General features: G+C 41.8%; 1 protein-coding gene across 1 annotated transcript in view; it reads left to right on the top strand.

Annotated features, from left to right (window-relative positions):
• LOC141069645 (fer-1-like protein 4) overlaps positions 1–23,860 on the top strand; it is a 232,535-nt gene extending 208,675 nt beyond the window's left edge. Inside the window, exons 41-46 of the mRNA XM_073559385.1 lie at positions 1,872–1,957; positions 2,558–2,656; positions 10,949–11,190; positions 16,035–16,318; positions 19,974–20,074; positions 20,892–23,860. Of these exons, the coding sequence (XP_073415486.1) occupies positions 1,872–1,957; positions 2,558–2,656; positions 10,949–11,190; positions 16,035–16,318; positions 19,974–20,074; positions 20,892–21,072 (993 nt within the window). The 3' untranslated portion in view covers positions 21,073–23,860. The remainder of the gene's footprint in view (positions 1–1,871; positions 1,958–2,557; positions 2,657–10,948; positions 11,191–16,034; positions 16,319–19,973; positions 20,075–20,891) is intronic.
• The last annotated feature ends 3,358 nt before the right edge of the window (positions 23,861–27,218 follow it).

Genomic DNA, 27,218 nt, shown 5'->3' with positions numbered 1-27,218 from the left:
TCCTATCACAGTGATCAAAATAAAAAAAACCAGTAACTCAAACCCCCCATTGTCACTCCCTTATTTAGATAAAAATAATCTATATATATATATATATATATATATACAGTATATATTTTTCCATTCTTTGCAGTTGGGCTTAGGGTTAGGGTTATGTTAGGGTTATGCTGTGTTAGGGTTGGGGTTACGGTTGTATTAACGCTGAGGTTAGGGTTGTGTTAGGGTTAGGGGTGTGTTAGGGTTGGGTTTAGAATTGGGGTGTTTTCAAAAGTAAAAAAATTACAATATGATGGCTAGTGCTGAGCGCAAGTGCTCGCTACTAGAGTTTGCATCGGGTGCTTGGGTATGCACAGAGTATTGCGGATCCCCACATGTTTTTTTGGGGGGGTGTCTAACAGCCGTGAAACATGAGAGGCAGGAACTCTAGCATGTTCCTCAAGCACCCGCGATATTTGGTGCATACCTGAGCACCCGATGCAAACTGAACTGACTGGCACTTGCGCTCAACACTAATGACGACATATTCAATATGTCGACCTAATGTTATCAAATCCTGTGTTGTACCTGTGGGTTCAAAATTCTCACTGCACCCCTGGATAAACTCCTTTTGGGGTGTGGTTTCCAAAATGGTGTCACTTGTGGGGGGTTTCCACTGTTTAGGCACATCGGGGCTCTCCAAATGCAACATGGGAGTCCGCTAATTGTTACATCAAATTTTGCATCCAAAAAGTCAAATGGTGCTCCTTCTTTTACAAGCTCTGCCATGTGCCAAAACAGTGGTAACCCCCACATATGGAGTATTGGCATGCTCAGGAGAAATTGCACATCAAATTTTGGGATCGATTTTATTTTTTTTTCCCTGGTACCCTTGTTAATATTTTTAAAAAAATTGGTCTATACTAATTTTTTTGTATAAAAAAAAGTTAAATTTTATTTTTTTTTCCACATTTCAAAAATTCTTGTGATTATGAAGGGTTAATAAACTTCTTGAATATGATTTTGAGCACCTCAGGGGTGCAGTTGTTAGAATGGTGTCTCTTTTGGCTATTTTCTGTCATATAGACCCCTCAAAGTGGCTTAAAATGTGTGGTGGTCTTTAAAAAAAATGGTTTTGTAAATTTTGCTGAAAAAATGAGAAGTCGCTGGTCAACTTTTAACCCTTATAACTTCCTAACAAAAAAAAATTTGTTTCCCAAATTGTGCTGATGTAAAGTAGACATGTGGGAAATGTTATTTATTAACTATTTTGTGTGACATATCTCTCTGATTTAAAGGCATAAGAATTCAAAGTTTGAAAATTGGAAAATTTTCAACATTTTTGCCAAATTTTTCCTTTTTTCTCACAAATAAACGCAAGTTATATCGAAGAAATTTTACCATTATAATGAAGTACAATGTGTCATGAAAAACATTCTCGGAATCAGTGGGATCCGTTCAAGCATTCCATAGTTAGAACCTCATACAATGACACTGGTCAGAATTGTAAAATTTGGCTTGGTCATTAAGGGGTTAATATACAGTGGTCAGCGTGCTCTACTTCATTGATCACAATGATTCAATTATCACAATAAAACCATTAAAACATTAAAATGATATACGTTTAAGAATATCATGTTAGCCTGCCAATAGACCAGTGTGCTTAACTGTAAGCATGATGTTCCTTCTCACACCAGTGTTATAGTGGGCTTGAATCAGTCTGTAATGGCTTGTTTATTTAGTTTCTTAGTCTATTGGATTAGTATTTGTTACCATGTACAAAGAGTCATAGGGTAAACTCTGTGAATATACTTCTATGGGTATAATCTTTCAGAAATACAGTTATAATATTACCACATACGAGTACATGACATAAAATCATTTTTATCTTCTAGGGATCCGTTCACATGTGGATTGACATGTTTCCTAATGATGTTCCTGCCCCGCCAGCTGTAAACATTAAACCACGTGAACCGGTTAGGTAAATATGGCAAATGTTTCCATTTTCCTTTCCATTGGTATTGGATATGTAAATAATTACATTATCCTTTGTCTTTTTTAATAAAGGAATGTAATTTTTTATAAAGTATATTTTGTTTAAATTGGGTTAAGAACTAGGTAAAAAAGTTAGAGATGTGTATATTTTGTACCTCCAATTTTTGTCAAATGGATTCTGTTTGTGTTTTTTGGTGGTGTGCATATTTTCAGAGAGGAACAAAAAGGAAAAAATTGAGTTAAACACTTTTTTCACAGGAACTTTAAAAAAACATTCCTTATTCCTTCCAAAGACCATACTAAGGACCAGGGGGCGCTCATTACGGGTGGAAGAAAGGCGATTCTGGCAGCTAAATAAGAAAGGGTTCTTAACAGTTAGAGCAGTCAGACTGTGGAATGCCGACCACAGGACGTAGTAATGGCAGACACTAGCAACTTTTAAAAAGGGCTGGATGATTTCCTCAATATACATAACATTGTGAGTTATAGTTAATTTAGTGACAAAACAAACAATTAGTGGAGAAAGGTTGAACTTGAAGGATCTAAGCTTTTTTTCAACCTATGTAACTATATACTTTTTTTTTAGTTATGAGCTACGAGTTATTATTTGGAATACCGATGATGTAATTTTAGATGATGTCAATCCATTCACCGGAGAGCCTTCAAGTGATATCTACGTGAAAGGGTATGTGCTGTGTTTCTATACACTTCTGAATATCATTTGGCCACTGTATTCTAAATAGCTACCTTTAAGTTATAAACTTTACATCTATCATAACCTATCTATCGATCTGCCTATCTGTCTTTCAATGTGCTGCTTAGCTTTAAAGGGGTATTTTCATGTTGTATGAAAATAAGCCAGATTGTAATTGACTTGCTTCTTCTATCTGCTGTTCCTTTTCTGAAATGAGAGCTTTTATCGTACATAGTGTACAGCTTGTTGCCAATAAGATCAGCCACCAGAGCCTTGTTGAATGTACAATGGGTATGGAACGTATTCAGACCCCTTTAAATTTTTCACTCTTTGTTTCATTGCAGCCATTTGGTAAATTCAAAAAAGTTCATTTTTCTCTTTCATCTCACTGGGGGACACAGGAACTGTGGGTGTGTGCTGCTGTCACTAGGAGGTTGACACTATGCCATGAAAAAAATGTTAGCTCCACCTCCGCAGTATACACTCCTCCGAGCAGCTGTAGGACAATCAGTTTTTCTTAGTGTCAGCAGGAGGTGGACAGGGGTCTCTCGCAGACCCATGCCTACCTCAATGTGCGTTGTTCCTTTTCAGGTAACCATGGAGGGATACAGAGTAGATATGCTACATCTGTATTCCCACACCGGGATTATGAGTACGGCGTGTACTGCCACCCCGTATCCTCATGAATACCATTGGCAGGACCCTAACCCCTAACACAGGACTCGTGTTCAGGTGGCCGCTCCTGGTCCTGACCTTCATCTCCCATCACTCGCCCTCCAGAGCCTGATGATCGAGAGAGATGCCCTGCAGAAAAGGTTTGGGACAGCAATCTTTTTATGCAGATAACAGACCCCTGTTACGGGGTGAGCTGGAGGTAAGAAGCTGCAGCGTTTCATATTCTGGTCACCAGCTGCCCAAGGCTGAATGTGACCGCTCTAATCAGCACCCTGGCTTGCAGCCCGTGGCTCTAAACTTATTTCAGGAGCCATCACTTACTTTTCAAGCATGTCGGTGCTGCGTGGTTCCAGCCTCCTTCTGTGGTGGCGTTATGGCCCTGGGCTCCAGCAGGAGCCCAGCATGGCCGAAGCAAGATTCTGGCTTACGGTAGGCTCCACCCCTCAGCTTCCTCTTCCTGTACCAGCACCATCTTGATGCTCCAGGAGGCTGGAGCGGGGCCCCGCCCACCAGTCCCGGGCGGGGATTTCATAAAGCATCTAGGCAGCGGCGGGGCTGTTCACCTCACTCTCTCTCCCTCATCAGCCTTCGGGCGGCACCCTTCTCACTCCATCTAACCTCCAGAATTCCTCTGACCATTTGCCTCCTCCCAGTCCTTATCCCTGGAATCAGGCAAGGCATTATCAGAGACACACTCAGAGGAGGGTTCTGAGTACGGGCCAGAACAGTCCCAGGGCGTCAAGGATATTGTTCAAGGTCTCATTGCCGCAGTCAATGAGACCTTTAATATTGGGGACGCCACATCAAAACCTAATGATCAGGTTTTTTCATTTAAGTGTCATAAGTCCCCCTCCAGGGTCTTCGCCTCCCACAAGGATTTTGAGGAAGTGTTGGCCAGGGAAAGGGAAAACCCAACCAGGAGGTTTCAGAGGGGAAGCCGTTTTGGGATTTAATAATAATAATAATAATAATAATAATAATAATAATAATAATAATACTAATAATAATCTTTATATAGCGCCAACATATTCCGCAGAGCTTTACAGTTTAACAGATTCTATATCCTTTCCCTCCAGACCCCACTGCCAACTGGACCGCTTCCTCTTTGGTGGATCCACCAGTGTCCAGACTCTCTACCAATACAGTCCTCCCACTCGCCAGTGGAGCAGCCCTAAAGGATCCCAATGATAGGAGGATAGAATCCCTGGCAAAATCCGCCTTTGAGGCAGCAGCCTCTACATTGTGTCCAGCCTTTGCCTCAGCCTAGATAGCCAAGTCTGTTACAGAATGGGCCAAACAGCTTAGACAGGGCACATTGGCCGGGGCCCCACCAGAAGAACTGGCAGAGTTCGCAGATCCAATCTCTCATGCCGGGAGCTATATGGTATCAGCAGCCCTGGACGCCGCGTCTTGCGCAGCTCAAGCATCCAGCAACGTGGTAGTCGTCCAGCGGACGGTCTGTCTAAAGGCTTGGCAGGCTGATTTGTCCTCAAAGAAATCACAGACCAATCTGCCTTTTCAGGGTGCCCGACTCTTTGGGTCAATGTTAGATCAGATCATTAAGGATGCAACAGGGGGTACAAGCTCCCTTCTCCCTCCGGCCAAGCCTCGTCGATATGTTTTCAAACGTAGGGCTCAACCTTTTCAGCCCTTTCGCCGTGCCCCAGCGACAGGCACTTATGCTCAGGGCCCACAGAAGTCGCAAGCACCTAGAGATAGGAGGAGAGTATCCTTTCGGGCCACCCCTTCATGGCATTCCTGCAGTTCAAACAGCAGAGCTACCAGGTCAGGGCCAAGCAGAGCCACTTCAGCCTGACGCCAGCAGGGAATCCAACTCCCTTCCCAGTACCTCTCCCAGACTAGGCCACAAGATGCAAGATAGACTTCAACAATCTAATGCTGAGGGCGGTCTTTCTAGCACTCCTACATTGGGAAAGATACCTCAAGGACCAGCCAGTCCAGATTCAAACGGACAATGCCACAGCGGTGGCATACATCAATCACCAAGGGGGAACCAGGAATCCCTTGGCACTGGCCGAGGTATCCAGAATCTTCAACTAGGAAGAAACCGCGATTCCGGCAATTTCGGCAGTTTACATTCCCGGCACAGACAACATGGCCGCCAACTTCTTCAGCCGCGAGGGGCTCACAGCAGGAGAATGGTCCTTACATCAGGTTGTGTTCCGTCAGATATGCCAGCTATGGGGGACTCCAGATGTGAACCTTCTGGTGTCGCAACAGAACAGAAGGGTCCAACAGTTTGTCTCAAGATGCCGTCCTCTAGCAATAGGGGTTGATGCGCTGGTCATTCCCTGGACAGAGTTCAGACTCCCTTACCTGTTCCCTCCCCTTCCTCTCCTGCCCAGACTGCTAAAGAAGATCAAGGCGGAAGGGGTGCCGGTCATATTGATCGCCCCATACTGGCCCAGGAAGACCTGGTTCATAGAAATGATCTTCTTGCAGGCACCCCCTGGAGACTCCCCGAAAGGCCAGACCTCCTGGCTCAGGGGCCGCTTTACCACCCGAATTCTCGGTTGCTCAATTCGACGGCATGGCCGTTGAAGCCACAATACTGAAAGCAGCGGGATTTTCGGACCGAGTCATTAATACAATCATCCAGTGTTGTGAATTCGCTTTCTGGCCTACCTCTGGTTACTAGTGAAGGTAGTGGAGCTGGTTGTATTGACAGAGGGGTCGCAAGTTCTCTTTCTGGGCTCCCTCTGGTGGTTACTGGAGGTAATGGAGCTGATCTGATTAACAGAGGTTTGCTACCTGATAATGAGGAGGACGATTGGAGATCTGGAGTTTCTGACTGGATTTAAGACAGCCGACTCCCTCTATCCCTGATTTTTTCCTGCCTCCTGAGGTCTTAGTTTCCAGCTCAGTCCCTGCATGCTCCGCTAAATGTTCTTTTGCTATTGTTCACATTTGATTTGGTTTTGTCTATTTCAGTTTTGTGTGGTCAGCCAGCTCCGGCTGGGGCTGTGCTGAATCTCATCCATATGTTACTGCTTGTGCCAGCTTGTTTTTGTCCCTTATTAGATTGGCCTCTTTTTGCTCTGCTTTCAGAATATACCAGAGAGCTGATATAGTGGGCGACTTCAGTATTTTTCTATCAGACGTGTTGGACATTTTTTGCAGGGTTTTTTGCGTGATTGCAGACAGTGTCTTTCCTTTCCTGTCCTGTCTAGTTAGTGTGGGCCCCATCGTTTGCTCAGTCTATTTTCTTACCTGCGTTTGTGTTTTCACCTTATCTCACCGACAATATATGTTTGGGGGCTATCTATTCCTTTGGGGTCTGCTCTGGGGCAGTTTAGATTTCCCCTTTCTTGCTTTAGGCTTATTTAGCTCTCCGGCTGTGTCGAGACGTCTAGGATCATCGTAGGTACGCTCCACGGCTACTGCTAGTTGTGTGGATAGGATCAGGGGTCTGCAATCCGCTTAGTTACCAACCTCTCTGGTTTTCTGTGGCTTAGCTTGGTCTTGCTCTCCTCCTCGGTGACCCAATCATAACAGAATCACCAGCCTAAACCGCAGAATCTAGGGTACTCGTAAGCAGGAAAGAATTGTAAAAAAAAAAAAAAGTGTCAGAAATTTTTTTTTTATATATTTTTTCCTCTTTTTCTCTGGGGCCTTAGGAGGATTTTTTTTTGTTTAATGGAGATTAAGCAATTGTCTGATCATATTGAAAATGACACGCCGGCGCTAATCTTTCACACCGCTAAGTTGAAAGCAGCTGGCCTCTAAGGCAACAATTGCCTCCTGGATCAGAATGGCAATTCTGGAATCCTACCGGGTGAAGGACAGGGTGTCCCCTGCTGGGGTCAAGGCCCATTCAACCCGGGCAGTGGGCGCCTCCTGGGTGGTAAACAATAGGGCATCAGCCATGCAGTTGTGCAAGGCAGCTACATGGTCATCCGTACATACCTTCTCAAGGTTCTATAAGGTCCATACCTATGCTTCAGCAGACGCCAGCCTAGGCAGAAGAATCTTGCAGGCTTCAGTGGTGAGTTCTCTGACCTGAAGGAAGTTTCTGTCTTCTCCCACCCCAGGGACTGCTTTTGGATGTCCCACGGTTCCTGTGTCCCCCAATGAGATGAAAGAGAAAACAGGATTTTGGTTGCTTACCGTAAAATCTGTTTCTCAGAGTCTTTATTGGGGGACACAGCACCCTCCCATGATTCTATTATCTGTAAAGATTATATGATTGACTTACATGATGTCTCCTCCTACTGCTTTTTCACTAACTGATTGTCCTACAGCCGGTCGGAGGGGTGTATACTGTGGAGGCGGAGCTAACATTTTTTTCATGGCATAGTGTCAACCTCCTAGTGACAGCAGCACACACCCACGGTTCCTGTGTCCCCCAATAAAGACTCTGAGAAACAGATTTTACGGTAAGCAACCAAAATCCTGTTTTTTCTTATTAATGTACACTCTGCACCCCATCTTGCCTGAAAAAAAGCAGAAATATAGAAATTTTTGAAAATTTATTAAAAAAGAAAAACTGAAATATCATATAGTCATAAGTATTCAGACCCTTTGCTCAGACACTCATACTTAAGTCATATGCTGTCTATTTCCTTGTGATCCTCCTTGAGATGGTCCTACTCCTTCATTGGAGTCTAGCTGTGTTTAAATAAACTGATAGGATTTGATTTGGAAAGGCACACACCTGTCTATATATGACCTCACAGCTCACAGTGCATGTCAGACCAAATGAGAATCATGAGGTCAAAGGAACTGGCCAAGTAGCTCAGAGACGGAATTGTGGCAAGGCACAGATCTCGCCAAGGTTACAAAAGAATTTCTGCAGTACTCAAGGTTCCTAAGAGCACAGTGGCCTCCATAATCCTTAAATGGAAGAAGTTTGGGAACACCAGAAGTCTTCCTAGACCTGGCCGTCCAGCCAAACTGAGCAATTGTGGGAGAAGAGCCTTGGCGAGAGAGGTAAAGAAGAACCCCAAGATCACTGTGGCTGAGCTCCAAAGATGCAGTAGGGAGATGGAAGAAAGTTCCACAAAGTCAACTATCACTGCAGCCCTTCACCAGTTGGGCCTTTATGGCAGAGTGGCCCAATGTAAGCCTCTCCACAGTGCAAGACATATGAAAGCCCGCATAGAGTTTGCTAAAAAAAAAAACACATGAAGGACTTCCAGACTATGAGAAATTAGATTCTCTGGTCTGATGAGACGAACATAGACCTTTTTGGTGTTAATTCTAAGCAGTATGTGTGGAGAAAACCAGGCACTGCACATCACCTTCCCAATACAATTCCAACAGTGAAATATGGTGGTGGCAGCTTCATGCTATGGGGGTGTTTTTGAGCTGCAGGGACAGGATGACTGGTTGCTATTGAAGGAAATATGAATGCGGCCAAGTACAGAGATATCCTGGATGAAAACCTCTTCCAGAGTGCTCTGGACCGCAGACATGGCTGAAGGTTCACCTTCTAACAAGACAATGACCCTAAGCACACAGTTAAAATAACAAAGAAGTGGCTTCAGAATAACTCTGTGACCATTCTTGACTGACCCAGCCAGAGCCCTGATCTAAACCCAATTGAGCATCCCTAGAGAGACCAGAAAGTGGCTGTCCATCAAAGTTTACCATCCAGGCCTGACAGAACTGGAGAGGATCTGCAAGGAAGAATGGCAGAAGTTCCCCAAAACCAGGTGTGAAAAGCTTGTGGCATCATTCCCAAGAAGACTCATGGCTGTACTACCTCAAAAGGTGCTTCTACTCAATACTGACCAAAGGGTCTGAATACTTATGACTATGTGATATTTCAGTTTTCTTTTTTAATAAATTTGCAAACATTTCTACATTTCTGTTTTTTTTCAGTCAAGATGGGGTGCAGAGAGTGTACACTAATGAGAAAAAAATGGCTTCAATGAAACAAAGAGTGAAAAACTTAAAGGGGTCTGACTACTTTCTGTACCCATGGTATGCAGAAGTCACATTCCAAGCTGGGAAGTTAAATGCTAACATCCCAGTCACCTCTCTACAGCTAATTAATTTCTCCACATCAGTGAGCCGCTCACCTTCCCCTCACTCTCAGCTACTGACAGAGCTACTATAATCATAAGGAAAAGTAGATAGCATCCAAACCAGGGTGATAAATTCCAAAAGCAAATGTTTATTCCACCATCACATAACAACATTTAGACCTGTAATAGGTCTTTATCAAGTACAAACAATTACATACATGACTAGCTTATATAGTGTGGCTTACAAAAATCCACCAATCACCATACTTTTTGTAATTGTTATATTTTAAATAAGTGGGTTTGGTCTTCATGGTGATTGGTGGATTTTTGTAAGCCACACTATATAAGTTAGCCATGTATCTAATTGTTTTTACTTTATAAATATCTATTACAGGTTGAAATGTTGTCATGTGATGGCAGAATAAACATTGACTTTTGGAATTCATCACCCTGGATTGGACGCTGTCTACTTTCTCCTATGCTGCTGTTTCTCCAAGTGGGTTCCTTGGGAATGTGAACAAGTGTCCAGCCTAGTGAGTGCTGTCAGCTGCTTCTTTTACTTGGGGAGCTACTGTTATCAGCCCTGCAAAATCACCAGGAGCAAGCTTCAGCATTTTCGAATGCAGTTCTCCTAAAGACGGCTTGTTCAAAGTCATTAGTTATATGCAAATACAGTGATAACAGTGTAGACATCAGAAAAGGCATTGACAGACCATTAATGTGTCACAGTAGCATAAGACGAAGCTACCAAACCAGGTCTGTCACATAAGAAAAAGTGCATGCGCCTTGTCCAGCAAACAGGATGAAACAGGAAAACTCTGTGCTGCTCAAGACGCAAATTTAGAATAACCCTTTAAGCCTCCCCATACACTTCAGATAGAAGCTTGTCGTACGATGTTTTGACCGATTGATCTTGCGCAACTGTCCCATAAACACTATCATTTCTATGAGAGAGACCCTGCCAGACATTTTTAGAATGACTTATCTCAAGAACAAAAGGATCGGTAGTCCAAAATTGGGCATTTCAGATCCATGTCTCCCCTATCCTAATCTGCTAGGAGCCCCCATAAACATTAGACTGTCAGTTGAACCTACAATTGATGGGCTCTGATGACGCTAGTCTAATGTGTGTGGGGACCTTTATGAGTTAATTCCATTTTCATAAATGGATATTGTTGGATAGTGCTTATAAAAAAATATAGCAATTTACTGTTTATTCTCATTTGAAGCTGTTCTTGAGTAGTAACAATTTTCTTTTGTTTACAGTTTATTGCCTAGGAGACCGACCACCACTGCTGTCTAGCTCATAAGCACTGCACTGTGCAAGGTTAGCCATCTCTGCAAGGCAGCAAAGGTAGATGGTTACCTAGACAACAAGTTATATAAAGAAAAAAAAGGGTTAACATCTCAATAATGGCTCTGAATTTTAATAAACAGTAAACTGTATAAGTGCTTGTTTAAACAAGCAGTATCCAATAGTACTCACCTATGGAGATGGGTATAGACATTTAAGATCTCAGAGCATCAGCAAGGCAACCAAAAGCACTAACCAATGAGCATCTGTGCAGTTAGGTCATATCATATACAATTAGTTATAATAATCACATCACTTTTGTAGATGGATAAGAGGCTTAGATGGAGAAAAGCAGGAAACCGATGTACACTTTAATTCTCTCACCGGTGAAGGAAATTTCAACTGGAGGTTTGTGTATCGGTTTGACTATCTTCCCACCGAGAAAGAGATCACATACAAAAAGAAAGAGTCCTTCTTTTCCTTAGAGGAGTCTGAATTCAGAGAGCCAGCGGTACTTGCCCTCCAAGTTTGGGATTACGATCGTATATCTGCCAATGACTTCTTAGGTATGTAACCATTTTTACACTTTAATATTTAGAGACTGCTTATATACTGTTGTCTCAAGTGTAGTAGTATAAATATGGGGCTGTAACACCTATAGTTAAAGAAGCACCCCATCAAAGTCTTTATCCTGCTAGGGTATGTGCAGATGATCAGTAAACATTGCAGGTTGGACGCTATGTACTTGTGCAACATCCAGATGTTACAGCATAGTGAATGGGATTTTATGAAATCCCTTGTCCACTATGTGTCCAGAGACGCCTACGGGTCAAGCGCAGAGATGGACATGCGGCGCGTATCTCCAGACCACAGCATATCAATTTCTCTTGGGGAGACTTGCGTCTCTGTATGATAAATTTCACCCATACAATGTATTGGATGCTATGAATCCCAACGGTTCAGTGATGACATGTGGATTCACCTGGGTTCAATAGACGGCAGCGCTTTGGACACAGCGAACATGCTCGGCGTCCAAAGCGCTGCCAGTTCTGGATCGTCTGCACATACCCTTAATATACTGCAATCATCATATTATATTGCATTATCTACTTACAATTGCTCATTTTTCCTTTCTACTCAGTTAATTCTTCTGTTTTCCATTAGGTCTATGACATCACATGATTAAAAACGGACTAGCTGAATTTTTGTAAGGTCTATGTAGAAACATGAGGTCAATTTTCTCTGCATGACTCAAGAGTCACTGCAAAAGTCCATAGCAGGAGGCGGAGCAAAGCAGCTGGGTTAGGAGTTGAAAAGGGGATTGATTTTTGCCTGGAAAAGAGACTTCCTTTTTCTACATATAGCGGAGAAAAGTGAAGAATTAAGTGGGTAGAAAGACAAAATGAGCAATTCTAAGTACACAGTGCTATATAATATGATGATTGCAATATATTAAGAGGATAAAACTTTGATGGGAGGAGAAGTGCTTCTTTTAGAATGAAATAATCCTTTTCTATGCTTTGATGGTACTTAATTCTTTGTCAAGATGCAATAAAACATTACGATCAAGGAATAGAGTTGGCAATGTAGCACATTTAAGACTATGTTTGTCTAATCTCCTTCAAACAAAATAAATAAATGTGTATGGTGTATTGGGCACAGATGGTCTTAAGGGTATGTGACCTAGGCACCTACACAGGTTGCCACCTGCCCTATTGCTTTATCCAGATCCAAGATGCTCCATATCATGTGGTGCATACATGTATGTCCTCCTTCTTTTGTACACTGGGGCACTATGATAGATGGTCAGTTCAATATCTGCATGAGGTTGGCATGTAGCTGTGATTGAAATGCTATGGTTTGATGACACCATGACAGGGATGAAGGATGTTCCGTTATAGGTGTACCACGACTCTGTTAGGCGAGCATTGCGGTTACATAGCACTGTCATGGCACATCTGTGACTAACAAGCTATTTACTTTTGTCCTGTGTCTGAATTGCTCTGTATTTAGAATACTGTGATTGAGAGGGTACTGTTATATGGTCATTGTGACTGGAGGACTGCTATTTAGCATTGCCACTAAGGTACAAAGGTATTTGGAGATAGAACAACTTGCTGTCACTGGCTTTTAAATGGGAGAATAATCAAAAACTCTTATGAAACAAACATTGAGACTGAAAAATGATATGGCCATTGATTCTCAGTTTCTATTTTATCAGCTTCTTGTTCTTATGACCCATCCTTTGCTATCATCCACTAATTAAACGGAACCTACTAGGCGATTCATGTTGGCATGGTTTTGAAGTAGATTGTTAATGACCTTGTGGTTTTGTGGCCACTGTCATCTGCCAAATCATGTGGGCACTAACCATAAGTTTGAAAAATATACTGATTTGTGGAAAAACCTTGGCTTTAAAAGGATCTTATCATGTGAAAACTGCTATCAACCTGCAGATAAGGTGTTAATCAGCAGGTCAATAGCATTCTGAAATGTCCCTGAACCAACACTTTGAGAACTTATTTCTCCCGGCAACGTTCCGGTTTCAGTTACTGGGGCGACGCCGGCGCTGGTTCAGTCAATGCTCTGTGGATTGAGAGCAGCAGCTGTAACCATGCCCCCGGCCCTGACTGACAGATCACTCAGCATTAGGGCTGGCGGTCAGTCCTGGGAGCACAGACAGACCACATGTACTGCATATGTTGAGTATTTGATTAGTTTTTACATTAGTATTAGTGTTGAGCGAGCACTAAAATGACTTATCAGACAGTGTGTCTCAACATCATCTACCTCCTTAAACAAACTTTGCCATTCCCCATCATCATTTTCTTGTGACCGTGGCTGTTCCAAGTTTTCTACAACACTATACAGCATGTGCTCCTGTCTTCCTTGAAATATGCAGTGTGAGAGGCCACAGTTAAGAAATGATGATGCAAAGAGTTTCATAGTGTGGAATCACTGATCTCCTGGAATTTGACATGGTATGAGGGAGGAGTATCAGGGTGAAGATTAAGTGATCCAGACTCTTGGCTGGTGAGACTGGACCATGTGGAAGACTGGTGATACTGGCAAACATGCTGGAAACATTATCTGCAATCCTACCTACCACCTGTTCACACTAATCTGGCTTCAGAAGTGATGTCCCTGCAAAGTGGGACAGGAAGCTATGTGTCATGGATAAACGTGTTTCTTGTGCTCCTGCAACAAGTGCAGTCACACCTGCCCCGCATCCTCGCTGTCTGCATGCATCATCATCAGCACTTGCACTTTGCTGTCCCTTACCACACGCGTTATGCATTTTCTAATTACTAGGTTCTGGAAACCAATTTCCTTTGATTAACTGAAAATAATTTTTTTAATGAAAAAAAAATTTGGTCAACTGCAGCAGACCAAGCATTTTTTTTTTCATTTACAACCACCGTAATTTCACACAAAGCAGGTTAAACTGTATGGATGAAAATAGTCAATTTTTGTACAAAAAATGTGGTCACCTGTAGCAGGCAAAGCAATTTTTTTAAGTTTAAAAACACAGTCATTTCACACAAAGCAGATTAAACTGTATGAATGACAATATAGTCAATTTTTTCACTAAAAAAAATGTGGAAACCTGCAGCAACTATATGTTTAGCAACAGACTGCAAAGCCCTAAGCCCTGCCTACAGTACCACTCTCCCTGCTCCAGCAGCTCTCCCTATGCTAAATGCAGAATGTAAAAACAGTAAAGCACAAGATAGCCCTTCCTCCAATCACAACAGTCCCTGAGCGTCAATGTGATGAGCATGGTGGTGCAAGGCCTTTTATAACCTCTGATTGCAGTCAGCCAATCCCAGTAATGCCACTACCAAGATGGCTACGACATTACAGTTACTGCCAATGTTTATTGGCTGTGTAACAGACGCAAACTTGTGGGGTGGGGATTTGAACATTCAATCCGAGCACCAGCCAATGCTCGGTGAGTGCCGAGCACATCGAGCACCCAGATACTTGAGTGATATCCGAGTATCACCGATTACGTCTCTCATTACTAATCAGTATTTGTAAGCCAAAATCAGAAGTGGGTGATAAATTCAGAAGTGGTGACGTGTTTTGTATTATGCTTTTCCACTGATTGTTAGACTCCTGGCTTAGAGCTACCAGCACCACCCTAACGCTGCAGGGGGGAATAAAGTTAATTTCTTCTTTGCCACGGGGATCAAAGTGCTGGCGCCGGGCTGCTTCAGAAAGCTATTAGCCTGCAGATTAACCCCATATCATCAAGTTACTAGCCCCTTTTTCATGTGACAAGTTCCCTTTAAGGCTGCAACCTTCTTGTTATATGTACCAAAAGTGATAATGTTCAGAATCCAGAGGTGCTGGACGTGTGAACTGACCTCTAAAACACGCTCTAGGAGAATATCTGAAATTAGGACTCAAATTGAGCAAGTTCATAGTAAGTGTAAAATCAGAAACCCAATTAGTTTACTTACAAACATAAAGGAGCATCAAACAACAGAAAACTGCAAATTCCAAGTCTTTAATTTCTGGGGAATCTGGCTAAGAGCCATATCTGTAGTTGGGTGGACTGCAGGTCACTGATTTGTCTTACAGTAACTGAATTCCTCTAATTACAATCACCTAACGCCAACTAAAATGCGTAATGTGAAAGTTGGCTCAAATGTAATATTTTGACCATTTTAGCCAATTATGTGTTTCAAATTCATGTGTGAGCATTTGTTTATGATGGCTGACTGCAGACTATTGTCTGCTGAAACAGTCATCCGTGCTGATGAATGTTTTTCGGCCATTGTTTGCATGATTGGCCAGTTACAGATGATCAGTTGTCAAATTGCGCAAGCCCTCTATCGTGTATTGCACTTTAAAAAAAAAAACTATGAATGAAATGTACAGATCTAAATGCACCACAATAAAAAATATTGTTGATTTTTTTTTTCATTAATCATACCTAAATGATCATTTTTAAAATGAATGAGTAAAATAAAATAAAAATCCCTGATTCCAAACATGTATCATGTAATTTACTGGGTGCAGCAGATGTGCTAATATCACAGTTTTCTCTCCTGCCGATGTAGCAGTGCTCTGAATATTGCTCTCTGTATAGCCCCTGTATAACACTGCCAACACCACTGATTGACAGGTTTCTGTGTGCATTGTATATTGACAGAAGGAAGCTAATGAGTGGTAAGGGTGTCCCTACACAGAGCAGCAGCACTAAATAGCACGAGACACCTAGTCTTCTAGTGACAATCCTCTGATGATTAAAACATTGGTTTTATTGAAACACAGCCTAGTAAGTGACACATCATTGGAATCAGGATCTCAGCCTTTACATCATGTCGCTCTCAGATGATTACATAGCAAAAATAAATTCCCTTCAAGTCTTTAAAAATAAAAATAATGTTTTTTATTGCAGGTTCATTTGAATTTAAATTAAGTGATATGGTGCGAGGGGCAAAAACAGCTCATCAGTGCACCATCAAAATGGCCAAAGACAAAGCCATGCCGCGCTTCTCTATCTTTAGAAACAAGCGTATGAGAGGGTGGTGGCCTTTTGTCAAACTAAAGAGCGAAGAAGATGAAGAGAGGGAGGAAAGAGAGGCTGAGGATAAGAAGAAGAAAAAGAAAAAGAAGAAAAAAAATGTAAAACTGGAGGATGTGCAGTACAGTGATTCAAGTGGGAATACGTACATCCTGGCAGTAAGTCAATTTGGTGTAGAATAGAGAATAAATGTATTTGATATATTTACAATATAATATTTAAAAACAAATTTCATTATTAGAAAACTATTATATAGTTTTACAAAATGTTTATGACTTCTTAAAGGGAACCTGACAGCATGAATCAGAAAGTGTTCTCTGACACCGTGCCGTACTGAGAGCCTTGCTGCAGGAACAAAATGCATTTTATTCCCCCTGGCAGCATTTGGTGTTCAGCCATAGGGTTGGAACCGGCATGTTTCAGTCACAGCTCTGTCCATAGTGAGCGGTGACTGTAACTGTGCCCCCGACACTGACTGATAGCCGACTCAGCATTAGAGCCGGCTGTCAGACAGTGTCAGTGCCAGCCATTTCTCTCTATACACAGAACGGTGATGGAAACATGGCGGTGCCGCCCCTATGACTGAATGCCAAACGCTGCAAGGGGTAATAAAGTTCATTTCCTCCTGGCAGCGGGGCTCTCAGTTGGGCATCGCATGGTGTCACAATGCTATTAGTCAGAGAATATGATTTGTTGTTTATGGACAGTAATATATTACAAATCTATAATTTACCATACATATTAGTCCATAAACAACCTTAAGCACAAAGGTTACACTCCGTATCAAAATAAATTTATCAGAACCTAAAGAAAACCAGAGAACAAGGGATGTATACAACAATAAGCAAAATTTGATTAAAACATTTACATCAAATAGATAAAAAAAGGATGCTTCATGTCAGACTATGAAGACACAGTAAAAAGAGACTAACACCCTTTCATAGATGAAATGTAAAGTTATATCAGGTTAAGTGGTTACAGTAGTCACCTGCACATTTGGCAGAACAAAGAAAAAATTTTTTCACTATACTGGCAATACCAGAAATGGCAATTGTGAGCTAAGTGCCTTCTATAGCATTTAATCAAAGGTGCATGTGACCACAAGATAAAAAAGAGGTTATAAATTATATTGAGGTTTGTTCATGTAAACAAATTGGAAGACCGAATAGTGATAAAATGACTCTGTGCACATGGGGAATAAGATGTTGCTGCTATCTAAAGTGCAATGCATACAGCACTGTAACAGAACATACCACTGCATGCCACCACATATAGCATATTGACAGTATTGTAGTACAGGTTGACACCACATAGATTAAAGTGGATACTGGATAGATTATACCATGGTTAAAAGGCTAGGATTGCTGCGTCTACCACCCCAACGCGCGTTTTGTCGATTCTTCTTCCGTGCCCATGCCACCAGTTCTGCTGTAGGACTTGCTTTCCTACACTTTATCCTTCCTTCATGCAGAATTTTTAGGTTGGTGTTATTTTTTTCAGACAATTTTAAATTAATTTTCTGTTCCATTTTTAAATCCCATAGAGGGAAAGTTTGGGTCAAGAGACCTGCAGCCAGTCCATGCATTGCGGTCCATACTCTTACTGCAAAATATAGATGAGGGAATCTAGCCTTTATATTCCTGTGAGTGTGAATCTGGGCCAAAAGGCAGGGGAAAAAGCACAAAAAATGCACTTTGTATGACTCATTTAATATTTCTATATTGAAGTTTAACTGCAGCATTTTTCTGATGTGGAAAAAAAAGTGATAAAAATGCCAGGAAAAAGCTACAAGCAATTTTCTTCCAGTTACCGTATCTATTTGTAATAGTTATATTTTCGAGAACAGGTTAAATTATACAAAAGTAGACTCTTTAAAAAAGAAAGTCAGAACAAAGCTTGGAAAGAAAGCAAACGTTTGCTGCGCAATAAAATACAGAACAGGAGAATGACTTCTTCTTAGCCACGACTTTGTGTAGAGGGAGATAGATGATGTGTGGCCAACAGTGATACATCAACTGCAGACAGCGGGAAGCTGGCAATAGGATCTAGCAGTGTCATCATCCAGGCAAGTTGTCAGGCACATTCCTAGTAAGTAACTGATTTCTCTTGTATTATGAGGATAATATGTTGCCCAGAACATAAACACATACTGCAATATACAGTGGGGCAAAAAAGTATTTAGTCAGTCAGCAATAGTGCAAGTTCCACCACTTAAAAAGATGAGAGGCGTCTGTAATTTAGATCATAGGTAGACCTCAACTATGGGAGACAAACTGAGAAAAAAAAATCCAGAAAGTCACATTGTCTGTTTTTTTTCATTTTATTTGCATATTATGGTGGAAAATAAGTATTTGGTCAGAAACAAGCAAACAAGATTTCTGGCTCTCACAGACCTGTAACTTCTTCTTTAAGAGTCTCCTCTTTCCTCCACTCATTACCTGTAGTAATGGCACCTGTTTAAACTTGTTATCAGTATAAAAAGACACCTGTGCACACCCTCAAACAGTCTGACTCCAAACTCCACTATGGTGAAGACGAAAGAGCTGTCAAAGGACGCCAGAAACAAAATTGTAGCCCTGCACCAGGCTGGGAAGACTGAATCTGCAATAGCCAACCAGCTTGGAGTGAAGAAATCAACTGTGGGAGCAATAATTAGAAAATGGAAGACATACAAGACCACTGATAATCTCCCTCGATCTGGTGCTCCACGCAAAATCCCACCCCGTGGGGTCAGAATGATCACAAGAACGGTGAGCAAAAATCCCAGAACCACGCGGGGGGACCTAGTGAATGAACTGCAGAGAGCTGGGACCAATGTAACAAGGCCTACCATAAGTAACACACTACCGCCACCATGGACTCAGATCCTGCAGTGCCAGACGTGTCCCACTGCTTAAGCCTGTACATGTCCGGGCCCGTCTGAAGTTTGCTAGAGAGCATTTGGATGATCCAGAGGAGTTTTGGGAGAATGTCCTATGGTCTGATGAAACCAAACTGGAACTGTTTGGTAGAAACACAACTTGTCGTGTTTGGAGGAAAAAGAATACTGAGTTGTATCCATCAAACACCATACCTACTGTAAAGTATGGTGGTGGAAACATCATGCTTTGGGGCTGTTTCTCTGCAAAGGGGCCAGAACGACTGATCCGGGTACATGAAAGAATGAATGGGGCCATGTATCGTGAGATTTTGAGTGCAAACCTCCTTCCATCAGCAAGGGCATTGCAGATGAAACGTGGCTGGGTCTTTCAACATGACAATGATCCAAAGCACACCGCCAGGGCAACGAAGGAGTGGCTTCGTAAGAAGCATTTCAAGGTCCTGGAGTGGCCTAGCCAGTCTCCAGATCTCAACCCTATAGAAAACCTTTGGAGGGAGTTGAAAGTCTGTGTTGCCAAGCGAAAAGCCAAAAACATCACTGCTCTAGAGGAGATCTGCATGGAGGAATGGGCCAACATACCAACAACAGTGTGTGGCAACCTTGTGAAGACTTACAGAAAACGTTTGACCTCTGTCATTGCCAACAAAGGATATATCACAAAGTATTGAGATTAAATTTTGTTTCTGACCAAATACTTATTTTCCACCATAATATGCAAATAAAATGAAAAAAAAACAGACAATGTGATTTTCTGGATTTTTTTTTCTCAGTTTGTCTCCCATAGTTGAGGTCTACCTATGATGTAAATTACAGACGCCTCTCATCTTTTTAAGTGGTGGAACTTGCACTATTGCTGACTGACTAAATACTTTTTTGCCCCACTGTATATATAACTGTACCATTTCATTACATTCCTGGTTGTTTGATTGCAGGGAAAAGTTGAAGCAGAATTTCAGCTGCTGACAGTGGAAGAGGCAGAAAAGAGCCCAGTGGGATTAGGGCGCAAGGAACCAGAACCTCTAGAGAAGCCAAAGTAAGACATATTTTAGTGATTTCCATGACATGTTTTGTTTTACAATGGCTAACAATGCACAGAATTTAAACCGTATCTCACCTTTAACATGGAAACCATTATGATCCAATGATTCTGCAGTCTAATTGTTTTTCTAAATCACTCTGTTAGCAAAAGACCGCCTAAAGTTTGCGCTGTAGCCTACACTAAACTAAGTAGCATTGTCCTGCTTGCTACCGTCTTCAACTCCGGAGCAAGCTCTGTAAAATCATATGACATTTGTCCAGGCATTAAAGAGGGTAACCTGGCAGCAGAGGGACTCTTCTTAAAATTGTATTCCCATCTCCAAGATCCTATCCCAATATGTAGTAACAATAATAATATTAGCAAATAACTCCAGTTAGAAATGTAGCTTAGCTCTTTTGATTTGCTATGTCTCTTTCCTCATGTGCAGGCATTGCAGGACCTTAGGTTTCCATGGTTATAACCACTAGCAACTAGCTGTCACTATATCAGTGGTTGTAACCATGGATATCTAAGGTCCTGCAATGTCTGCACATGAGGAAAGATACATAGCAAATCAGAAAAACTATACTATGTTTCTAGTTGGACTTATTTGCTAATATTATTATTATTACACCTACTATATTGGGATAGGATCTTGAAGATGGATCTTGGAGAAGGGAATACCGCTTTAATTTTGTGCAGCCCACAGCACAGGCTTTGGGCGGTTAGTGCTGCGATTTTTCTTCAAAAACCACTAATAGAATTATGCAAAATCTACACTGCTGTGGAAAAAATGAACACACCATATAACATATGTATCTTTATTCCACAGTCGTCCAAAAACGTCATTCAACTGGTTTGTGAACCCACTGAAAACCTTTGTCTTCTTCATCTGGAAGAAATATAAGAAGTACATTATTGCTCTGCTCATCATAGCCATTCTCACCATCTTCTTGGTCCTCATACTATACACAATGCCGGGATACATCAGCGAGAAGATTATTAATGGATAGGCATCGTCAGTGTAATGCTCCTTGTAAATAATCTGGCTGTAAACTGTATATACTGAATTATTTTATGCAAAGGAGAAGTGTGCTATCAGTTTACATAGCCAAACTGCCGCATGTAATACACCCAATCCCATGCCCTCGAAAACAAATCATAGATCATAATTTACCCAATGAAGAATTGATATAAAGTTTGATTTTAATCCACGATGGTTGCTAATTATGAATTTATCTTTGCATTGTAATAATCATACATATGACAGTGCCATATACTACCTGGTTAGGGAGTTGTGTGCGCCTTGTATATAAATGTAGTCGAACTGCTTACATATTTGCCAAGATTTATTATATTGTTCACAAGCACTTTAAGACTCTTTTTTAGGATTTTCAATAGGATCACTGGCTAACTCGTCTTAACTTCTAAGAAGGATCACTTAGGTAAAGGATGTGGGAGGAAGCTGCATATGCTAAACTTGATCTGAAAAGGCTCTCACGTCTTTTTGCAGAGCACATTCATGAGAAAATCCTAATGAATAAGGATTTCTCACTGGGAGGTTGAATTCTATTAATGCAAATGTGCTAGCTATTACTTTCATCAATTTAGCTGCTTCAACTATAGAAATGTGAAACCCCATTGATTGTCTAGAAAGTCAAAAGTCGCCGTGCCAGCACCATCTGCAGCGTGCCAGAGGGCATTACATATTACACCACAACAGAGGATATAGATTATCAATATATACGGACTGCATACATGCACCAAATGCAGCATCATAATCACATCGCATTCTTTTCCCATCTACTTCTCTATAATCGGCGGGAACCTGGCAGCTGCTATAGTGTTTTATCTACTTAATCTCTCTTTCTAATTAAATTAATTGGGCAAATTAATAATTAGACACATTTAAATTAATGTTTTACCAAAACCACCCCAATCTATTTAATGGAAATGGCACATTGAGTCCTACGGCCCAAGTAAAACGGCACAGTTGCCCCCAGGTCAAAGCTTATAGCGTACTAATATAGATGACTAAAGAAATCAGTAAGCAAGTTACCGATGGATGACTCTCTTAATTGGTTAGGGAATAAAGACTAAGCCTTATAGGAAAATCAAATGCAAGATCTTCTCTTCATCTTTGACAATCACCGAGTAGGAGAGGCTCTTTTCCATACACAGATTGTAGTAAGCTCATGGCCCTTTCTATGTTTGAGCATGCATGTTAGGTGCTTGGGTGAGGCAGTCGTGGGCGAGCTGCTGCTTCTGCTCACTCTGGCACCCTACAGACAAAATGTGTCCCAGTCTCGACATGCTGCTGTGTGTGGGGTGCATCACACTTACTTGTGGCCCATAGGCTTTCATTTTCCAGAACCTTTGTAGCAAACAATCCAGGGGACACTGAATTTGTTAAAACAGTCAAACTTTTACTTGGCAGCTTATGGTTATTACAATCAGGCACATAGAATAAGGCTCAGTGTGCCCAAGGGCCTCAACATCCATCCCAGGGATCTCAGGCCAACAGACGGATTCACATGCAAGGGTTCTTTGGCAATCTACTGTCCCGAGAAACAGGCTCATGCTGTCCCTAACAGCCTATTGACTGTGATGCTGTCACTTCATCACACTTTCGCTAACTGCCCTTGACACTTTCTGAACTTGGCTTAACTCTCCGTTCCACCTCCCTAATCTGAGCCAGCCATTACGGTTAACCCTGACTAGGCTAATCTGCAGCCCCAGAGGGTTTTACCTATTAGATAACATACATTATTATAAAACACATTTAACAACTTGGGGTATCAGAGAGTAGAACATTATCTCCACCACTTCTACATGTGGACACTCAAGTTTTCAAAACCACAGCACAATAAGATATGGCACCAAGGGCAGACATACCATTGGTGCAACTTGTGCAGCCACACAGGGACCCAAAAGGAAATGGGGCCACAACCACCTCCGAAGCAGGTGGGATTGTGCATTATGATGAGCTATTGTATTGCAAAGGGCCCATTTATTGTTCTTGCATAGTGGCCATTGTCTGCCTCCGTCCATCCCTGCATAGCACCTTAGTTACAAGTTTACTTTTTGCTTCAGTTCTGATCATGGGAAAATAACAATTTTGGGATGCTAGACTTTCTAGTACAGAACTTGCCTGAATTGTGCAATTTGTGAAATAATTTGCTAAACCTATCTCTTTACAATCACAGCAACAATATTGGCAAAAATACTGGGAATTTCTATTGCTTTCTCTTACATTGCATAGGTGTCAGTGGACAAAAAGTGCTGGGGAGATTCGGGCAAAAAGGTCCTTAGGACCCTTCTCGAATGACCACATTGATTGACCAGACCCCTGCAAATGTCCTGCAGACTTGTGAATCCTCTGAAAGCACGCAATGCGCGCTGCGAGGATTCACCATTGTCTGCCTTGAGAATGGTGGTCAAGTATGCAATATGCATCCTCCTGGGCATAACTTGTTTCGTGGGAACGGCCTCTCTCAATACATTTGTATTAAGCGAGGCCGCACCCCATAGACGGCCATGCCCACCCAAAGGATAGCCCACAAATAAAAAAGCAGTGGCCTACCTCTTTAATGCATGCTATTAAATGACATATTTATAATATATAGGAAAGGGAATCTGGCAATCCCATAATTTTATTAAACAAAATGTCTGTATTTGTAAATCTTCGAAGTGTATTTTTTACCTAGATGATAATAATAAGGCTGTAAATGATATACTGTATGTGATGGAAGTATTTCAAATTAAAACATGTAAATAATAAAAGCAAATCACATTTTTAAATTCCAAATATCTTTTTTTTTTTAGGGACGTGTTTTTGTAAATGTTACCATATAAACATCGAATATTGGGTTTCACAAGAGCTCAGTTGCTCAATTGTGTAAGTCGAAAGTAAACTAAACTATTCTGAAAGCTTAAAAAGGATCCATACTGATCTGAATGTGTTATATGTTAAAGCGTTATCTTTTTAAAATAGAAATTTTTTTCTCGAACCTCCCAGTGGTCAACTGTTAGGCTGCATTTACACATCCGTTATACTCCTTTTTTTTTTCGCAGACAACACATTGAGCCGTAGAGTTAAATTGATCCACAGACTCATCAACTTTAAAAACTGGTCCATACATCTGATCTGTGATACTCAGTGCAGGTCCGATTCTGATCAGCTTCGTGGATCAGACTCAACTGTTAAAATCTATGGGGGTCCAATAGACATGGATGAAAAGCGGAAGACATCTTGCTTCAGTTTTCCATCCGTGTCGCATTTGTTTTTCAGTGATCCTTTGTTAGGAGTCAATGAATAAATATAAGTTCAGACAGTTCTTCTCTTTCAGTTTTTAAAAGTGGAGGGAGAAAAAAAGGATTATAATATGGAATTATAACAAATGTAAAGCAGAAGGGAAAAACTGATGATACATGAGAGGAAAACAGCCTGTTTTATGGAGATGGCAAAATAGACATGGATATGTGAATATAGCCTTATATGCTGTTGTCAACCAAACTTAATATAGCCCTCTATTTAACAGGAATCCTTCCCTAGGGTTTTGCTGTTTAGGCCGGGGTCACACTTACGAGTGTGATGCGAGAAAGTCTTGCGAGACTCTCGCATAAATACCCGGCACTGCCGCCGACACTTGGACTGTGTAGCTGCATAGAAATACATCCAGCCACACACTCCGGTCCCGAGTGCCGGGTACCGATGTGCGAGACTCGCGCGAGTTTCTCGCATCACACTCGCAAGTGTGACCCCAGCCTTAATCTGAGAGCAACATGATGTAGGTAGAGAGACCTGGATTCCAGCGATGTGTCACTTACTGGGCCACTTATTGACGTTTCAATAAAATAATTATTTTATCAGTAGGAGATTATCACTAGAGGACTATATGTCTCATGCCGCGTAGTCCTCCTGCTGTGTTTAACCCCACTCCCACCACTGATTAACAGCTTTCTACCTATGCACAGTGTATGCAGAAAGGTGCTAATCAGTGATGTAGGTGGAATTATACAGCTAGATCTCCAGCAGATGAACACTGATTTTATCAAAACTACAGCTAGCAGTCAAGTAAGTGACACAGCTGAAATAATCGTCTCTGTCTCTACATCTTGCTGCTCTCAGATAGCAAAAACCTGCTGACATTTTCCCTTTACTGCATACTGTGACCCACCAAAGCAGCTCTGTAATCTGACACAGAGGTCGTAAGCCAATGACTCCCCTCTATGACATCAAAATGCCCTATTATAGGGGTTGTCCACTACTTGGACAACCCCTTCTCAATCACCATATTTCCTCCATGTAAAAAATTGCAGCTATACTCGCCTCTGGTGTGGGTGTTGTTCCAGTGATGTCAATGCTAGCTCTCTGAGAGAATCATGCAACATTGGCTGCAGTGCTCATGTGACATAACAATCAGAGCCATTATCACTCCTATCTCCTTCTGACGTAACTGACATCCAGCACGCTCTCACTTCCTCAAGGTGTCAGATTCTTCCAAAGGCTGTGGAAGTGACGTGGCTGCTGATTGGCTGCAGGGCTCGCATGACATAATGTCACACAAGCTCTGGTAGCGATAAATGTGTGTGCTCGTTTAGTATTTGCAGCAGATTTTCTGCACTGAAAACAGAGTGTTGGCAAGAAAAATGTGTAAAATACATTTTTGACACCTTTTTACATGCATTTTTTATTTGTGCTTTTTTCCCTCCATTGTCTTGAATGGACGAAAAATGTTGCAAAAATGCTGAAAGAATTAACATATTGTACAGTAGATGCGAAAAAACACTGATGGTTCAAATCTGCAACAAGCTATTTACACCTCTGAACCACAATTTTGGACCACTATTCTTTTGCAATCTGCTCCAGGTCTCTCATATTTGAGGCACCTTCTCCCAACAACAATTTTAGGATCTCTCCACAGGTATTCAATGCGATATATAACAGGACTCATTGCTGGTCACTTTGGAACTCTCTAGTGCTCTGTTTTCATCCATTTCTCGGTGCTTCTTAAAGTATGTTTGGGGTAAATGTACTGCTGAAAGACCCTTGACTTAGGACACAAACCCAGCTTTCTGACACTGAGCACTACATTGCAACCCAAAATCCTTTGGTAATCTTCAGATTTCATGATGCCTTGCACACAGTCAAGGCACCAAGTACCAGAGGCAGCGAAACAACCCCAAAACATCTTTGAACCTCCATCATATTTAACTGTAGGTATTGTTTTCATTTCTTTGTGCTCATTCAAACTCATGTGTGGCAAGTATCAAGTGTGAGCAATATGAAAATCACTCATAAAACCAGATAAAAAAGAACAAGTTAACTCAGTCTTTGCATTGCGTGTGTGTGTACCACACTAAGCATAGAGAAGAGGAAAAGAGAACTGTCTGAGGACTTGAGAACCAAATTGTTGAAAAATACCAGCAATCTCAAGGTTAAAAGTCCATCTCCAGAGATCTTGATGTTCCTTTGTCCATGGTGTGCAACATAATAACGAAGTTTACAACCCATGGCACTGTAGCTAATCTCCCTGGACGTTGATGGTAGAGATAAATTGATGAAAGGTTGCAACACAGTATAGTTCAGATGGTGGATAAGCAGCCCCAATCAAGTTTCACAAAAATTCAAGCTGTCCTGCAATCTCATGGTGCATCAGTGTCAGCCCGAACTATCCATCAACATTTGAATGAAATATAACATTATGGCAGGAAACCCATGAGGGCCCCACTGCTTACACAGACACATAAAAAAGCTAGACTGTAGTTTGCCAAAATGTACGTGAGCAAGCAAAATCCTTTTGGGAAAGCATCTTGTGGACAGATGAGCCCAAGATAGAGATGGTAAAGCACATCATTCTATTTTCCCTTCATCCATGACAGCACACCTGAGAGAGGGATCCGCCCCGCCAGGACAGGAACCTACTGAGACATAAGGGTCGGCACCTCTCCCCTGCTTCTGTTGGGTTCCTGTCCTGGAAGGAATCCCACTGTGGCGGTGCCTGTCATGGGCGAAGAAAGAAGAGAAAAAAAAGAAGAAAAAAAAAAAAGGAAGAAAGGGACCCAGGCCGTCCCGGCGCGGGAAGAACAGGTAACTTACATGTAGCGCCGGCCGTCGGGTCCTGGAAGCACAGTCCCTGGTGTTCCTCTGGGCTCC

The sequence above is a fragment of the Dendrobates tinctorius genome, unplaced genomic scaffold (assembly GCF_039654945.1).
Source record: "Dendrobates tinctorius isolate UK_male_01 unplaced genomic scaffold, ASM3965494v1 ptg000270l, whole genome shotgun sequence".
NCBI classification, from domain to species: domain Eukaryota; kingdom Metazoa; phylum Chordata; class Amphibia; order Anura; family Dendrobatidae; genus Dendrobates; species Dendrobates tinctorius.
The sequence above is the reverse complement of the archived record's forward strand: the minus strand, read 5'-3'. Positions and strand labels throughout refer to the sequence as shown.